Raw genomic sequence first — 17,940 nt, forward strand, 5'->3', positions numbered from 1 at the left:
CCACCAACACCCAACCTTCAGGCCCTGGCCCACTCTGGGGAAGTTAGAGGTAGTAGCTCCTCAAGGGGTCCAACCTCAGCTTGTGATCAGAAGTGTGGAGAACTGGTCAAAGCTCTAGTGAGAGCGTGGGCAAAGAAGTGTCATCACAGCCTCGTGTGTTGACTGAGTTAGAGTTAAAAGTAGTCAGCAGCCAGGGCTGGGGCTGGGGCTTGGTGGCAGAGCGCTTGCCCAGCATGTGTGAGGCACTGGGTTTGAGCCTCAGCAACACATAAATAAATAAATAAATGCCCATCGACAACTAAAAAAAAGTACTCAGCAGCCAGGTGCAGTGTCCACTTCTGTCATTTCAGCAATTCTGGAAGCTAAGGCAGGAGGATCACAAGTTCACTGCCAACTTCAGCAACTTAGAAAGACCCTGTCTCAAACTAAAAAATAAAAAGGGCTGGGGATGTAGCTCAGTGGTACACTGGTTGCCAAGCATGCTTAAAGCCCTGGGTTCAATCCTCAGCACCACAAAAAATAAAATAAATAATAAAAAGCAACCATGGGCTGGGGATGTGGCTCAAGTGGTAATGCGCTCACCTGGCATGCGCAGGCCGCTAGGTTCGGTCCTCAGCACCACATAAAAATAAAATAAAGATGTTGTGTCCACCGAAAACTGAAAAAATAAATATTAAAAAATTCCCTCTCTCTCTCTCTCTCTCTCTCTCTAACAAAAAAAAAGCAACCATAATTGATTTCATGACTACCACATCCGAGGTACTATGCTGAGTACATTACACAGAAGTTTGCTTAGTCCTTGCAGCACACCTAAGAGGCACACACTGTCGTCTGCATTTCATAGAGGTCAGCTCAGAAGGATTTTGGTCACTGGCCAGGGGCTTACAGTCAGCAAGTGGCAGGACTCGCATCTCTCGCATGCAAAGCCCTGTTCTACCACTATATTCCACTGCCACTCTAGAGAAGCACCAGCTTTGGGGGACACTGTGCAGCTGTTGAAGAGGCCTGCTTCAGGAATGGGCTAGTTCCCAGAGCTTCCCCACGTGCCATGAGGGCACAGCAGTGGCATCAAAACCAATGCCAGGGGCTGAGGTGTAGCTCAGTGATAGAGAGCAGAAAGACCCATGCTGGGCTGTCTTCTGGGATAGGGCAAGTCTGCCATCAATAGGCATGGCCTGCAGGGGTTTCTCAACGATACCTGGGAGGAGGCCGTTAGGATGAGGATCTATTTCTATTGGGTACCATGTTTGGGCCACGAAGAGCCAGAATAAAATTACCATCCCCTCCCCAAATTTTTCTTTTCCTTTTCACTAACTGGCTTTGGCTTCCCTGCAGGCTGCGGCGAACCGGGACAGCAGCCTTGCGCAGCAGCAAGCCCTCACCCTGGAGCAGCAGTGCAGGGAACGCACCCATGTGCTGGAGGCCCAGATGGCCGCCCTGGCGCAGGCACAGGCAGCTGACCAGACAGCTGCTGAGTGCAGAATGGTGAGTGGAGAGCAGAGGGAGGCTGAGCATCAGCACTGGGCCCAGGCACAGCTCATCTGCCCCATGCTTGACTCTTGACCTCAGTTAGAAATTCACTTTGTACAAAAGGTCAGATCTTTCTAACAAGCCCCTGCTTGTGAGACCCTGTGAAATGGTACCTTTTTAGAGAAATCTAAAATAGATGGATTTTTTTTCCCCGAGGGCCTTCCTGGCGCTTCCTGACCATTCCCCTCAGCCTTTTCATGTTCTTTCTGAAACTCATGTTGTTTCTCCCCAGTGACTTCTCCCTTTTTATAGTCCCTTTCCCTGCCCCACAATTTTGAGAAGCATGTTATTCCTCCTTGAGAAGTTTATATATTTTTTTTTCTTTTTGGGTACCGGGCATTGAACCCAAGTTAACTACTGAGCTGCATCCCCAGCCCTTTTTTTACTTTTTGTTTTAAGATAGGGTCTTGCCTGGCATGGGGCACACTCCTGTAATCCCAGCTGTTGGAAGGCTGAGGCAAGAGGATCACAAGTTCAAAGCCAACCTCAGCAAAAGCAAGGCACTAACCAACTCAGTGACATCCTATCTCTAAATAAAATACAAAAAAGGCCTGGGGATGTGTCTCAGTAGTTGAGTGCCCCTGAGTTCAATCCCAGTACCCCAAAATAAAAAAAAAAAAGGTAGAGTCTCGCCAAATTGTTTAGGGCCTCACTAAGTTGCTGAGGCTGCCTTTGAACTTGGTGATCCTACTGCCTCAACCTCCCAAGCCACTGGAATTACAGGTGTGTACCACCACATCCAGCTTTTTTTTTTTTCCCCCTGTGGTGCGGGGGGTGAAACCCAGAGCCTCACACTTGCTAGGCAGGTGCTCTACCACTGAGCCAAACCCCAACCCCCTCACCCTATTGTCATTTCACATCCCTACAGTGACCAAAAGAAAAGGCATTTCAAAGATGCCGATCATTATGTGTTCTTGATTTGCAGAGAGAGCTGGAACAAGAAAATGCAGCCCTGAAAGAAAGCAGAAATGAATTTGAACATTCTTTACAACATCATCAGTTTGAGCTAAAGAAGCTGAAGGTATTTATCTAATTGAATCAGAGTTTCACAAAAGTGTTTATATCTTTTACAAGTGTGTTTGGAGAGATCAGCCAAAGTCCTGCACTTGGTGCTTACCTGGCAGAGGAGATACCATGATCACCGAAGCTCTGTACTTACAGTGGAAACATGCAGCTAGCTTTAGTTCAGTGCTCCCATCAGGCAACTGCTAGAAAGTGTCACCTCATTAAGTCCTCTCAGAGCTCCAGGACTATATTAAGAATTATCTAGCTGGGCGCGGTAGTGCAGGCCTGTTCTCCCAGTGGCTAGGGAGGCTGATGCATGAGGATCGTGAGCTCAAAGCCAGCCTCAGCAAAAAGTGAGGTGCTAAGCTACTCAATGAGACCTTGTCTCTAAATAAAATACAAAATAGGGCTGGGAATGTGACTCAGTGGTCAGGTGCCCCTGAGTTTAATTTCAAAAAGAAGAATTATCTAGGTATGATGCACCTAATCCCAGTGATTGGGAGCATGAGGCAGGAGGATCACAAGTTCAAGGCCAGCTTGGCAAGTTAGAACCTATCTTAAAATAAAATTCAAGTATAGTTGTGTTCAATCTCTAATACTGTTTAAAAAATAACAAGATCATGGCATTTGCAGGGAAATGGATGGCATTAGCATTATACTAAGTGAAGTTAGCCAATCCCTAAAAAACAAATGCTGAATGTCTTCTCTGATATAAGGGGGGTGACTCAAAATGGGATAGGGAGGAAGAGCATGAGAAGAAGATTACCACTAAATAGGGAAGAGAGGTGGGAGGGAAAAGGAGGGAGAATGGGAATTGCACGGAAGATGGAAGGAGACCCTCATCGTTATACAGAATACATGTATGATGTTGTGAGGAGAAAAAGAAAAAAGAAAAGTGTGACACATTAGATTGGATAGAGAGAAAGGATGGGAGGGGAGGGGAGGGGAAGGGGGGATAGGAAGGGCAGCAGAATAGACACTATGATTGCTGTATGTATATAGGTGACTCTATGACCAGTGTGATTCTGCAATCTATACAATCAGAAAAATGAGAAATTATGCCCCAATTGATTCAAATGTATGAATTGCCAAGATCATTGTAATGTCATGTGTAGCTAATTAAAAATAATAATAATAATAATAATGCTCATTTGGCAATTAATGTCATTGAACTTCCAAGTATAAGAAATTTGTAATTTGTCCGGGTTTCATAGTTAGGGATAGTGCTGATCTGACCTTTCACTCCACGAGGGTGGCCCAGTGCTTTATACCTCTGTGTCAGTTTCCTGGATGTCCGGCTGTTAGAGCGCCTCCCTGGCTTGTTTTTTTCAGTGAGACAAGTAAAGCAATGTCTTAAAAGTTCATGAAGACCTTGTTTGTATCAGGGACCTTGAGCAGAAATGTAGGCACCCTTTCCTTTCTGTGCACTTGGTGCTTGAGTCAAATCCTGCCTCCTTGACATCCCTGGTCTTGTATGCTCAGGCTCCTCTCCCAGTTCCTGGGGATGATGGGTCATTGGAATACTTGCCTGGCTTAGGATGTTCTCTGAGAACGTCTATAGCCGAATGGTTCATAAGCTTTCATTACTGGTATCTGACAGGTTGCTCAGGCATCATCGTCAGTAGTTGGCAGCACACACCTTGAAGTCAGAAATTGTTCCATACATTCCTTAACTAAACATCAGAATGTCTGTAATTGACAGGCACATTGTAGGTGTGGAAATCTGGCAATGAACAAGACAAGACAGAGCTTTTCTTCTCCATGGAGCTTGTAATTAGAGAGAAAAAAACAACGGCAAATAGTGATCATTATGAAGAAAATAAAGCAGGGTGAGGTACAGACAGGAGGAAGAAGAGGCCACTTTTCAGTATGCAGGTCAAGGAAGACTTCTGTGACATTTGAGCCAGAGATCTGATTAGTGGGAAGGAGCCAGAAATGTGAACATTTGGAGAAGGAATGCTCCAGACAGAAGAAATAGCAAATACAGAAGCTCTAGAGGCAGAAAATAGCTTGGTGTGTTCAAAGATCAGTCCAGTGTGGCTGCAGCTGAGCCGCTGGGGGATCGCAGAACCTGAGTGAGGAGGCCGCAGGTATGAGAAAGTACAGCGGGCGGCCTCTGCAGCAGAGAAGTGATGTGTAAGGGCTTTGTTTTAAGACAATTTCCCTGGCTCGGGGTGGAGAAGCACTCAGGCAGAAGTGCTTTTAGGAGGCTTCTTAGTAATGCAACAACTACATGTGAGTGTTGGGTTTGGGGAGAATTGTACAGACTCAGGATGTATGTTTGATACAGAGCTTTCGTCACTTGCCATGAAAGGAATGAGAGGAAAGGGACTTGGAGGTGGCCCCAACACACGATCTGTGTAACCCGGGGTTTTTTCACCCTCAGCACCGTTGATGTGCTGGGCCACAATCATGGTGGGGGGCTGTGCTGAGAATGTGTGGTGTGTGGAGGAGAATCTTGGTCTCTACTTTGCCAAATGTCTCTTGGGAAGGCAATATTATACCTGGTCAGGGAACCACTGGGAGTCTGGAAGATATCTGGTTATTTTTGGCTAACAAGTGTTGAAATACCAACTGAGGTTCGGGATAAATATATAAAGTAGAAAATCATTACAATTTTTCCCCCTCTGGTACCAGGGACTAGAACCCAGGGTACTTAACCACTGAGCCACATTATCAGCCCTTTTTATGTTTATTTAGAAACATGGAGGTCTAGCCGAGTTGCTTAGGGCCTTGCTAAGTTGCCGAGGCTGGCTTTGCACTCACGATGCTCCTGCCTCAGCCTGCCGAGCCACAACAGGCATGTGCCACTGTATCCAGCTACACTTTTATTTTTTTGATTTACAACCAGAGGACATGCAATGAGTATAAAGAACAGGACCAAAAGTAAAGACCAGAGTCAAGCCAACATTCCAAGGTTCAGAAGAAAAGGAGGATCAACTAGAAGACTCCAAGGGAACTGCAAGTAGGAGATCAGTGGAACCAGAAGAAGGTTGAGCTCCGGAAAGAGAGGACAGAGAGTGCTACAGGACAGAGAAGGGAACTGTCACATCAGCTGACGAGTCAAGAACGACTGAAGCCTACATTGGCGAGGTTGACAAGTGTTCACTGTGGAGCAGTGGGGACAAGGCTGACCAGAGCTGGCTGAAAGGAAACTAGAGATGCTTCCCCTTCCCCAAGGGCACAACTCAGACCAGCTCGCCCTGGAGTGTGCAGAAAAGCTGTCCAAAATGAGAACTTGCCTGTTGAAGGCATTGGGGAGCAGCTTTTCCCTGGGGATTCCTGCTAGATGTTTATCCAGGCTTCCTGCAGCTTCTCAGAGCTGGAGATACAGGTTGGAATTTAAGACCCACGCTGGGTTCAGCCTGGGAGATCCTTAAAGATTCGGTTTGGGACACTTAGGAGTAAAGGTAACCCAGAAGTAACCAGCACCACATCCCCACCCTGCCTTGGGGTGGATTGAACAAATTAAAGAAATAAGGTGGGGCTGGGGATGTGGCTCAAGCGGTAGTGCGCTCACCTGGCATGCGTGCGGCCAGGGTTCGATCCTCAGCACCACATACAAACAAAGATGGTGTGTCTGCCGAAAACTAAAAAATAAATATTAAAAAAAATTCTCTCTCTCTCTCTCTCTCTCTCTCTCTCTCTCTCTCTCTCTTAAAAAAAAATCTTTGTCTTTAAAAAAAAGAAAAAGAAATAAGGTGGCCCAGAAAATCTCACTAGCTAATTTTGGATTAAAGTGATCCTAGATTGGTGAAGGGAAATTCTAGATGGAAGTACAGAGGATGTAAAGAGGTAAGAGGGAATGAAGAACAAATCTAAATGAACTTATTAAAAAAATAGTGATGGTTTTTTTATAGTCTTGTATTTCCATATTGTATGACATGTGCAACATAAGTATTCAACCTCACAAGGACATAAAACCCCCACTTAGAGCGTCCATTGTGCCTAAGGGATGGAATAATTATTTATCTTAATAAACACATAATGTAAATAAAATATAAGACAAAAATAACGCAAGTCAGATAAGATCAACGTAGTCAGTATTCTCAACCCCTCACATCTTCTGGGAAATGGACAAAAATACCAAGTAATTTTTGGCTGGGTGTGTAGTTCAGTGGTGTTTATTAGCACACCAAAGGCCCTGGGTTCAATCTCCTGCACCAAAATGAACAAAGACTGGACTTGACAAGACAAAGATGCATATTGTGATCTGTAGATTAATTACTGAAAAAAAAAAAAAAGGAATAAAAGGGTGTGTAGCTTCCAGACTTAAAAAAAAAAAAAGAATTTTTAAAAATCCAGAATAGAAAATAAAGGGTTAAAAGTGAATATCGAACAGGAGACAAAGATAAGATAGTGACTTTAAACTCAAACATGTCAATATTTAAACAAATGCCACAATTAAAAGATAAAATTTTTCAATTTTTAAAGTAACTAACTATATGCTGTTTATCAGAGTCATGTCTAAAATAAGGAAACAGAGGATTGAAAATAGAAGGTCGGGAAATCAGGCAAGTGTCACATCTGTGATTCCAGTGACTGAGGAGGCTAAGGCAGGAGAATCACAGCTTTGGAGGCTGGACCCACAACTTAGCAAGGCTTTCAGCAACTTAACCAGACTGTCTCAAAATTAAAAAAAAAAAAAAAAGGCTGGGGGTGTAGGTAAGTAGTGAAGCATCCCTGGGTTCAATCCCCAATATGCTCCCCACCCCCAAACACCAAAAAATGAACAGGAATCCAGATATCACTAGACAAATCTAAATTCTTGGATATTTTAACAAATTTCTATATAATTTTTCTGAATAAGTTGAGAGAAAGTTATAAGTATAGATTTGAACTTAAGAATATTAATATTCTTAACAGGAGCTGGAGATGTGGCTCAAGCGGTAGTGCGCTCACCTGGCATGTGCAGGGCGCTGGGTTCGATCCTCAAAACCACATAAAAATAAAAAATAAAGACATTGTGTCCACCTAAAACTAAAAAAAATAAATAAATATTTAAAAATATATATATTCTTAACATACATGGAGCTCTGCACCCACCAGTTGTAAAATATGCATATCCTTTTCAGGCAGACATGGAATAATCAGAAAATTTTACCATAAAGTAAGTCTCAAGAAATTTCATACAGAGTATTGAAGACAGACTATTCTCTGACCAGAATCCAATTAAGTCTAAAATCAACAATAAAAATAGAGAAAACCTCTGTGTGTATGTTTGCAATTAAAAATGCACCTTCAGGGACTGGGGTTGTGGCTCAGCAGTAGAATGCTCATCTTGCATGTGCAGGGTTCTGGGTTCGATCCTCAGCAATTTTTTTTTTTTTTTTTTTAAGAATGCACTTTCAGGGGCTGAGGTTGTAACTCATTGGTAGAACACTTCCCTAGCATGTATGAGGCACTGGGTTCCATCCTCAGTACCACATTAAAATAAAATGAAGGAGTCTTGTTAAAAACATGGTTCCTACGCTGAAATGTTGGAGTGTTGACCCTATATTTTCTTCTAGTATGTGCAGGGATCTCTGATCTAATTCATAGGTCTTTGATCTACAACTAAAAAAAAAAAAAAATTTAAATGCACTTTCAGTATTTCCTGTAAGAACTAGAACAAGACAGGAATACCCTCTCTAACTACTTCTATTCAACATAGCCCTTGGAAACTGTAGCCAGAGTAATTAGGCAAAAGCAAGAAATTAAAGGACATGAATAGGAAAAGAAGAGCTCAAACTATCTCTGTTTGCCAATAACATGATTCTATATTTATTTATTTATTTTTAAAGAGAGAGAGGTTTTTTTTTGTTTTGTTTTGGTTTGGTTTTTTTTAGTTCTTGGCGGACACAACATCTTTGTTTGTATGAGGTGCTGAGGATCGAACCCGGGCCGCACGCATGCCAAGCAAGCGCGCTACCCCTTGAGCCACATCCCCAGCCCCATGATTCTATATTTAAAGACCCAGAAAACTCCACCGGAAAACTTCTAGAACTCATTAATAAATTCAGCAAAGTAGCAGGATATAAAATTAACACCCATAAATCAATTGCATTCCTATACAGCGATGATGAATCAGCTGAAAGAGAGATTAGGAAAATTATCCCAAACACAGTAGCTTCAAAAAAATGAAATAACATGGGAATCAATCTAACAAAAGAAGTGAAAGACCTTTACAATGAAAACTACAGAACACCAAAGAAAGATATTGAAGAAAACCTTAGAAAATGGAAAGATCTCTCATGGTCTTGGATAAGCAGAATTGAAGTGTCAAAATGGCTATCCTACTGAAAGTGTTATACAGATTTTAACACAGTTCCTATTAAAATTCCAGTGACATTCTTCATAGAAGTAGAAAAGGCAGTTATGAATGAAATTCATTTGGAAAAATAAGAGACCTAGAATAACCAAAGCAATCCACAGCAGAAAAGTGAAGCAGGAGGCATCACAATACGAGACCTAAATTATGCTACAGAGCTATAGTAACAAAAACAGCATGGTATCAGCACCAAAACAGACATGAAGACCAATGGAATAGAGTAGAAGACACAGAGACAAACTCACATAAATATAGTTATCTCAGACAAAGGCACCAAAAACATACTTTGGAGAAAAGATAGCCTCTTCAACAAATGGTGCTGGGAAAACTGGAAATTCATATATAGTAGGATGAAATTTAACTCCTATCTCTCACCTTACACAAAATTCAACTCAAAGTGGATCAAACACCTATGAATTAGACCAGAGGTCCCTGCACATACTAGAAGAAAATATAGGGTCAACACTCCAACATTTCAGCTTAGAAACCCATATTTTAAACAAGACTCCTCTAAAGCATAAGAAGTAATATCAAAAATTAATAAATGGGTTTATATGAAACCAAAAAGCTTCATCACAGCAAAGGATACAATCAAGAGCATGAGGAGAGAACCTACAGAGTGGGATAAAATCTTTGCCACCTTCACTTCAGATAAGGCATTAATTTCCAGAATATACAAAGAACTCAAAAAGCTTAACACCTAAAAAGCAAATGACCCAGGCAATAAATGGGCTAAGGAACTAAACAGACACTTCTCAAAAGAAGAAATATGAAAGGTCAACAAATACATGAAAAAATGTTCAACATGTCTGCCTATTAGAGAAATGCAAATTAAAACTACACTGAGATTTCATCTTACTCCAACTAGAATGGCAATCTATCAAGAATATAAGTAACAACAAATATTGTCAAGGATGTAGGGAAAGGGTTCACTCATACATTGTTGGTGGGACTGCAAATTAGTGCAACTACTCCAGAAAGCAGAATGGAAATTCCTCAAAAAACTAGAAATGGAGCCACCATTTGACCCAGTTATTCCACCCCTTGGTATATACCCAAAGGAGTTAAAATCAGCATACTACAGTAACAGCTACTCAATGTTTATAGCAGCACAATTCACAATAGCTAAGGTGTGGAACCAACCTAGATGCCCATCAGCAGATGAATGGATAAAGAAATTGTGGTGTCTGTACACAGTGAAATATTACTCGGCCATAAAAAAGAATGACTTTAGGGCTGGGGTGTAGCTCAGTGATAGAGCACTTGCCTAGTATATGTGAAGCACTGGGTTTGATCCTTAGCATCACATATAAATAATTAAATATATAAAAAGGTATTGTGGGCTGGGGTTGTGGCTCAGCAGTAGAGCACTCGCCTAGCATGTGCAAGGCCCTGGGTTCAATGCTTAGCACCACATAAAAATAAATAAGTAAAATAAAGGTATTGTGCCTAACTACAACTAAAAAATAAATATTTGGGGCTGGGGTGTGGCTTGCCTAGCACAGGCGAGGCCCTGAGTTCCATCCTCGGCACCACATAAAAATTAATTAATCAATTAAAGATATTGTATCCAACTACAACTAAAAACTAAATAAATATTTTTTAAAAAAATAGAAAGGTATCATGTCCATCTGCAACTTAAAAAAAAAAAAAAAAAAAGAAGAAGAATGACTTTATTGGCCAGTAAATGAATGGATGTGGAGACTATCCTGCTAAGTGAAATAAACCAGTCCCCAAGAATAAATATTTTCTCTGATATGTAGATACTAACCCACAATAAATGCGGGGGGATAGAAGTTCAGTGGATTAGACAAGAAGAATGAAGGGAAAGGAGAGGGGACAAGAAAGTCAGTGGAATGGGAATTAATCTGACATAATTCTCCTTTGTGCATATAAGAATACACCACTGTGAAATCTCACCATCCTGTACATCCACAAGACTAGGATCCTAATTAGGATCTATTCCATGCCTGTATAAATAGATCAAAATAGATTCTACTGTCACATGTAACTAAAAAGAACCAATAAAAAATGCATTTTTCCAGTCACCACAGGGTAAAAGAAAAAAATCACAATGGAAATTTAAAAATACTTTTAAATACAACATCATGTGAATACTATCTGTCTGAACTAATGGAATGTAAAGCAATACATAGAAGGAAATTTTAGCATGCTATAAATCATCATTGTGTATCCTGAGACATAAAACAGATAAGACATATAAACCACCTTATGCCAAAACGTTTTAAAATTTACTTTTAAAAAAATATTTATTTTTTAGTTTTAGGTGGACACAATATCTTTATTGTTTATTTTTATGTGGTGCTGAGGATCAAACCCAGTGCCTAATGCAAGCTAGGTGAGCACACTACCACTGAGCCACAAGCACAGCCCTAAAAATCATTTTAAATGGTAAAATTCTAGAATAATATAACTTGTCAAAACTGACTATGTGGTAGACTGAGTAATGGTCCCAAAAGATATCTACATCCTATTTTCTAGAAGTTCCCTTATATGGCAAAGGTCAATCTGCATGTGACTGAGGATCTTGATATGAGGAGTTTATCCTGGATTATCTTTTTGGGCCCTAAATAATTACAGGTGCCCTTATACAGGCAAGACAGGCAGATTTTAAACAGAAGTCAAAAGGCAATGGAAGCAAATAGAGATTTGAAGATGGACAAATGGGCTACAGACCAATGAATGTAGTTCTAGAAGCTGGAAGATTGAAGGAAATGGAACTTCCCAAGGTCTCCTTCAGAAAACAGCTCTACTGATACCTTGATGTATTCCCACAGGGCTCCATTCAGATTTCTGACCACCAGAACTGTCAATTGATAAACTTTTGTTGCCATCATTATAGCAGCTATAGGAACCTAATACACTGACACTAGAAAAAATGGAAATTCAGACCCACAGTGTGTCATTCGTGGCCCAGTTAGAAGATAGAAGTTACCTAGTTTTTCGAGTGAGAAGATGTGAAAGCTTTGTGGTGGTGGTGGTGGTGTTCGGGGGTTTTTTGGTACCAATGATTGAACTTAGAAGCACTTAGCCACTGAGGGCACATTCCCTGCCCTTTTATGTATTTTATTTGGAGACAGGGTCTCTAAGTTGCTCAGAGCTTTGCTAAGTTGCTGAGGCTGGCTTTGAACTTGTAATCCTCTTGCCTCAGCCTCCTGAGCCACTGGAATTACAGGCTTGCACTACCATGCCTGGGTTCTGACTTGTTTTCTAAACTAACTAAAAGTCTGTCTTAGAAAATATATCATCATGTTTGAAAAGAATATATATTCTGCTGCCATTATGTATTCTGTGCATTCTAATTAGATCAAGTTGGTTGATAATACTATTTGAGTCTACATAGTTCCTTAATTATTTTTGTCTACTTGTTCCATGTGAAGAGAGCATACTAACTCTTCAACTACACCTGTGGATTTTGCTACCTCCCTTTAGTTCTGTCAGTGTTTGCTTCTTTTGTACTGGGGATTGAACCCAAGTACACTGTACCGAAGAGGGGTGGGGGAGAGTTGTTTTATTGTTTTTATTTTTGTTTTTTGAGACAGAATCACACTAAATTACCCAGGGTGGCCTCAAACTTGTGATCCCCTTCCTCAGTTTCCTGAGTCACTGGTGTTACAAGTGTGTACCACCATGCCTGTGTATTCTGAGGCACTGCATTTTGTGAGCCCCCGCCAATGAATGCAGTTCTAGAAGCTGGAAGATTGAAGGAAATGGAACTTCACCAGATTCATCCCAGGTGCAGAGGCTGACATGTGTGGGTCACTTTATGGCTCCTTCACAATGCCTGCCCTGCTTGCTGCTGCAGTGAACCCAGGCTGGATATATCGACCTTGAATCCCACAATATGGGGCCCAGCACAGACTTTAGAGCCATATATATCCAGTTTCATATGCCAGCCTAGTCCCTCACTATCTGACTCTTGAGGGAATCCAATTTCCCTTTTTTAAATAGATGATGGTAACCCCTGACCTCAAAATATTCCTAAGGACCCAATATGGCCATGGATGAAAAGAGCCAAGGACAGTGCCCTGAGAGGTGCCCTGAGTCTCTGCCCTGGCCTGACCTTACTGTCTTCTCACACATGCCTCCACCTCTTGCCCTCCATCAGCAGTCAAAGTTGTCTCTTCTAACCTTCCCCAGGAAAGGCTCCCCAGGAGGCACAGCAGCCTCCCCTCCAGGACCTTCTCACCCTCTCTACCAAGCTGAAACCTCTTGCTCCTTCCCCTTTATCAAACGAGCCACTCCCTAGACCTCTGCTTGGAAGTAGGAGGGCCTGGGAGGACCCTGCTAAGGGGTGTTGTCCCAGCCCCAGCCTCAAGTGTTCAGCCACAAGGTGTTCCCTGTCTGTCAGCTCAGGGCAGGGCCAGCATGTCAGTGGCTGAGGCTAACATGGGAGGTTTCTTAGAAGGAGCAACTCACAGAACCAGAAAGACCAGTCGGACTGGAACTGGAGTCTATCACCTCCTTTCTCTTGTTGCCATTGTTCATGCTTTTGTCCCATCATGTAGACTGCATCCTGCAGTGTGGTGGATATGGCCACAGCAGCTCCAAGCTTGGGTCATTCCAGCTGAGCACCCACAGTGGCAGGAGGGCGCCTCCCACTCAGCTTCAGCATATAAAGAAGGATCTTAATATAGAAGAGATTCTGATCATCATCTTGGGTGACAGAGCCATCCTTTAGATGTTTACTTGGGCAAGGGGACCAAGATACTATGATTTGCTAGGCCTGAATCATATGCCACAAAATTAAGGTATCATTGAGAGCCTTATTAGAGTCATGTGGAATTTTAGGGTGGAAATGGAGAAAGGATCAATGAGCATTCACCTGCCCCCCTGCCAAAATCAGGGGGATCTGGGTAGACAGAAACAGCAGACCACCTCATGTTCTGTCCAGGTCATCTCCCTGACCAGTAGTCAGGCCCCTAAGAAGTTGTATTTTGCAGCTGAGGGCTGATTGGCAAGCACAGGCCTCGGTGTCAGGGAGGAAACCGATGTGTTTATCTCGAGGATGATCCCTGAGTGTTCTGGGAAAGGTTGGGGAGGTAGAAAATGCTCTGAGGGAGGGTCTGTCATCCAGAGCCCTCACTCTAGGACCATGGGCAAATCATATAACCCTTCAGAGCCTCCATTTTCTCTCCTATAAAAGGGTGTGGTCACACTTCTATAAAATTTTGATGAATCACTGACATTTTGCCCTATTAAAACAGTAACTGCTGATGATGTTTTCTATAACCAGATTGTTCCAGTCCATTCACATATGCTGTGTTGATTTCATTAGACCACCTCTTTAAGTTGGGCCCTAGCCTTGTCCTGGGTTCTGGCTTATATGCTTGTGGACAAGTACCAGTGTCCAGAGGAATTAGAGGGGTGTCCACCAAGACTGTCATCAGCAGGGGATAGGAAAGCAGGAAGAATGTTGGTCTAGCCTTTCAAAGCAGAGCTGTTAGGGTTCATGTGAAACATGCAGCTGAGGAAATGTGAACTAAGGTTTAAGGCTCAGTCTCCTACCTGTTTTCTGAATTGTAGGAAGAGTGGAGCCAAAGAGAAATTGTGAGTGTGGCCATGGCTCAAGCCCTGGAGGAAGTGCGAAAACAAAGGGAAGAGCTCCAGCAACAGGTGGGCCCTGTCTGATACCTAGGTTTGGGCCCAAGTGGTGATGCCCTCTCCTGCAGTGCCCCACTGTTGTGGGACTGTCGAGGTCCATCTGTCTAGGGTTGGTGTGGACACCAGTCTCTGAGATGCAGTCTGCTGTGGGATGCCCTTTGGAGATGATGTTCAAAGAAACCCTTACCCCATAGGTTACCCTTTTCTGATTTTGGTGGTCAGATACTAATTGTCTAACCATTACCTGAAGGAAGTCCTCAGCCAGGGACTTACTGGACTCTTAATTCTATGAGGTGGCCCATCACTGCCCATGTCCACCGAAAACTCCAGAAGAGTGGGTTGATGTTTTGGCAGGAAGTGTGGGGAAAGCCAGCCTTTGGAGACAGACTTAGCCTCTGGGCCCATCCTTGCTTGTTTACCAACTTGAGGCCTTTAGTGAGTCCTTGACAAATCTGAGTCTGAGTCTCCTCTGAAAAAGACTTCAGGATAATCACAATTCTAGACAGTGGAATGAAGTTCACGTCAGATGCCCACCCAGTATGTCACATCGCAGGTGCTCAGCAAAGGGAAAGTCAGGATTATGACAGCATGTTTTGGAGGGCTACATCTCTGTCTGTCTCATTGTGGGCCAAGGGAGATCACCCTAAAGCAGGGCCCCTGCCCAGGAGGATGAATTTGCACATGTCCATAGGAGCAGAATTTCCTTGGGATTGTTCTAGGTCATGGACTTCGGGGGCTCGTGGGAACACTGGGCACTAAGTCCTGTGAGAACTGCTGTGAGCCCCCTCTCACACTGGTTTCTCTTCTCCAAGGCTACTGAGCTGACAGCTTCAATAGACAAGAAGAACCAGAGTTTGCAAGAAAAGGCTGAAGAGCTTCTCCAGAAGGAGCAGGAAATTCTCCAGCTGGAGAAAGGTGAGGAGTGGATTCCTGTGTCTGGTGTCCCTGCCCCAAGCTGGCCCTGTCATACAGCTGGAAGACCAGGGATCATGCTGCATACTCCCTCTGCTGCCCTAGGTCATGCCTCTGCCATGCTGCGGATGCACCAGCTACAGAGTGAGCTGGAGGCCCTGAGGAGTCAGAGGCCCGAGGAAGTCCTGGTGACCACAGTGCAGGAGGAGCTGCCAAGGATACAGGGCCAGGAGCCACATGTAAGTCACAGCCATGTACCGAGACAAAACACAGGGCACTTGTTCTGTGCTGTGGTGTCCTTTCTTTCAGTGGGGTGTTCAGCTGGTAAGGAGGCTGTGAGGCCTGCATGCCTTCGTGTGTGTGGCACCTGTCAGTGTGCAGGCTGTCAGTGACTGTGTGAGAAGCTGGTATCCCTCTGGAAGGCACTGGGCGGGTCTTGTGTTGAATGCTGGCTCCTGGTAGCTCAGGAGGCCACACCTATGGAATAAGCTCTCCTCTTCCCCATACACCTGCAGCTTAATGTCAACATTACCTGTCCTGCTCTCAACTTGCTGCCACCAACCACCCATAGGTAACCTCAGAAGCTATGCAGGACCCCATGTGCCAGCTTCCAGCTGCAGACGGAACACCAAATGGAGAGGTTGGGGCCATGGATCTAGGGCGGCTACAGAAGGAAAAACAGGACTTGGAGCAGCAGCTTACAGAGAAAAATAAGGTGAGGCCCTTTGTCTCTGTGTGTCTCTGTCCCCACCCTCAGCCTCAGAGTTTGTCTGTTCTCAAGGGTTTTGCCAGTGCCCCCAGCTCCTCTGAGGAGGTTTTACCTGGCTTTCAAAAGGTCTTCCACCTGCTCTTCCTCTTCTCACTTTTGCCCTTCTTGCTTCCATTTCCCCCAGGCCTACTGTCCAGAGTGTCTGAACCTGAATGGCAGTCAGCCCAGCCGTCCTGCTGGCTCCTAGCTGGGCCTTATGGACAGTCCCTCCCCTCTTCACTTCCTCTCCGCAGCTGGGAACACCACTGATCCTGGCCTCTGAGGGGTCCAGGTGGTTAGAAGGAGGGTGTTTGTTAACAGGACTGCAAACACTGTGGTATCTGGTGGAAGCTCAATAAATGTCATGATTCCACCCATTCCACCCACCCCACCCTGCGTTTGCACCTATGAATTCAGGTTCTCATTTCATCCTGGATTTGAAAGTGCCCTGCAAACTTAGGGGCTAGCTGGATATTGCTCTGGCCTGAAATTCTTCCCCTAAATTTTTGTGGGGGCAGGACTTAGATGATAAAAGAGAAAGGTGTTCATCCCCGAGAAATATGATGTGTGTAATCCTAGCACTTCAGGAGGCAAGGCTGGGGATGTGGCCCAGTTGTGGAGCAGCAGCAGTTGTAGAACCTCTGGGTTCCATCCCCAGTACAAAAAATGAGAGAAAGAGAGTTCAAAACACATGTGTGGTTCAGTGAACTAACACTGACATAATCAGAACATTGCCAGCATCCTTGAAGCCAAGGCTCCCTCTGGCTCCACATGGCCCCCTGGTGGCCAGGATCCTCTCAGAGAAATGGTTCCCCTGTTATCTTTAGTACTATTGCCTCAGCACATGTTCCTGGCAGTAGAGTTTAGTTTTGCCCCTAATGAACTGAACTCAGCTTTGCTCTACCTTCTCTCCTCACCCCCCCCCCCCGTCCTGCCTCTTCCACCCCATGTTCCTGCCTCGCCTGCACAGCCGCCCAGCCCTCCTTCCATCCCACTCCTCTCACCTCCTCACTGGCCTTGGTCCAGGTGCTGTTCTCTCTCTTGCTCCATCATAACTTTTTCCTCCAAGTCATTCTGTCCACTGACAGTATTGAGATGATGAGACTGTATCATGCTTTTGACTCCCGTCCTCGCCTCCGTACTGCCAACCTCTCCACCCTCCTCTAGCACAGGTTGGAACTTGCGCACTTGCCATCCTCTTTTCCACTCCTGTTCTCATCCACCCCAGTCAGGCACTCCCCTGCCTCTCCACAGAGAAAGAGCTCTTGTCAAGCTCACCAGTGACATCCACCTTACTAAATCCAGAAGACGTAAGTTTTCTTCTAATTGGTAGCACTTGGCATACATTTCTGCCTTGAAGCTCACCTCTGATGGCCCGCTCCTTCTCTGCTCCTTGAGGGGCCGTGTCCTCCCCACTCCCAACACCATGTAGCACAGGGTCCAGCCCCAACCTCTATCTATACTGCACTTTCCCTTGGGGATGTCACATTCCTAAGCTGCATCCTTGCCTTCATGAGATGGCCCCATGAATACATCTGCTCTATTTCCACATGAGTATTTAAAAGGCATCTTAAACTTAAAACATCCAGAACCAAACTTGAGCTTTCAATTCTCCTTGGCTTTACTGCCATCTTTTCCATCCCAATAAATGACAAAATCCTGAGAGTCATCCTTAACCCCCTGGTTCTGTACCACCAACACTAGAACAGTAGTATATCCTTGACTATCCCTTCAAACTATACCAAAATCAATTGCTTCTCACCACTGCCACACTGTCACTTACTCTAGGTTGCCATAATCTCTTCTCTAG

The 17,940-nt window shown here is 44.0% G+C and overlaps 1 protein-coding gene across 5 annotated transcripts in view; it reads left to right on the plus strand.

Moving 5' to 3' along the window:
• GOLGA1 (golgin A1) overlaps positions 1 to 17,940 on the plus strand; it is a 56,644-nt gene that overhangs the window by 32,656 nt on the left and 6,048 nt on the right. For all 5 annotated transcript variants that reach the window (XM_081312000.1, XM_081312004.1, XM_081312003.1 and 2 more), the window contains 6 exons: positions 1,336 to 1,485; positions 2,456 to 2,551; positions 14,393 to 14,482; positions 15,283 to 15,385; positions 15,488 to 15,621; positions 15,954 to 16,097. In XM_081312000.1, coding sequence (XP_081168126.1) covers positions 1,336 to 1,485; positions 2,456 to 2,551; positions 14,393 to 14,482; positions 15,283 to 15,385; positions 15,488 to 15,621; positions 15,954 to 16,097 — 717 coding nt within the window. The remainder of the gene's footprint in view (positions 1 to 1,335; positions 1,486 to 2,455; positions 2,552 to 14,392; positions 14,483 to 15,282; positions 15,386 to 15,487; positions 15,622 to 15,953; positions 16,098 to 17,940) is intronic.

Source organism: Spermophilus citellus, assembly GCF_964194105.1.
Source record: "Spermophilus citellus genome assembly, chromosome: 2".
Lineage (NCBI taxonomy): Eukaryota > Metazoa > Chordata > Mammalia > Rodentia > Sciuridae > Spermophilus > Spermophilus citellus.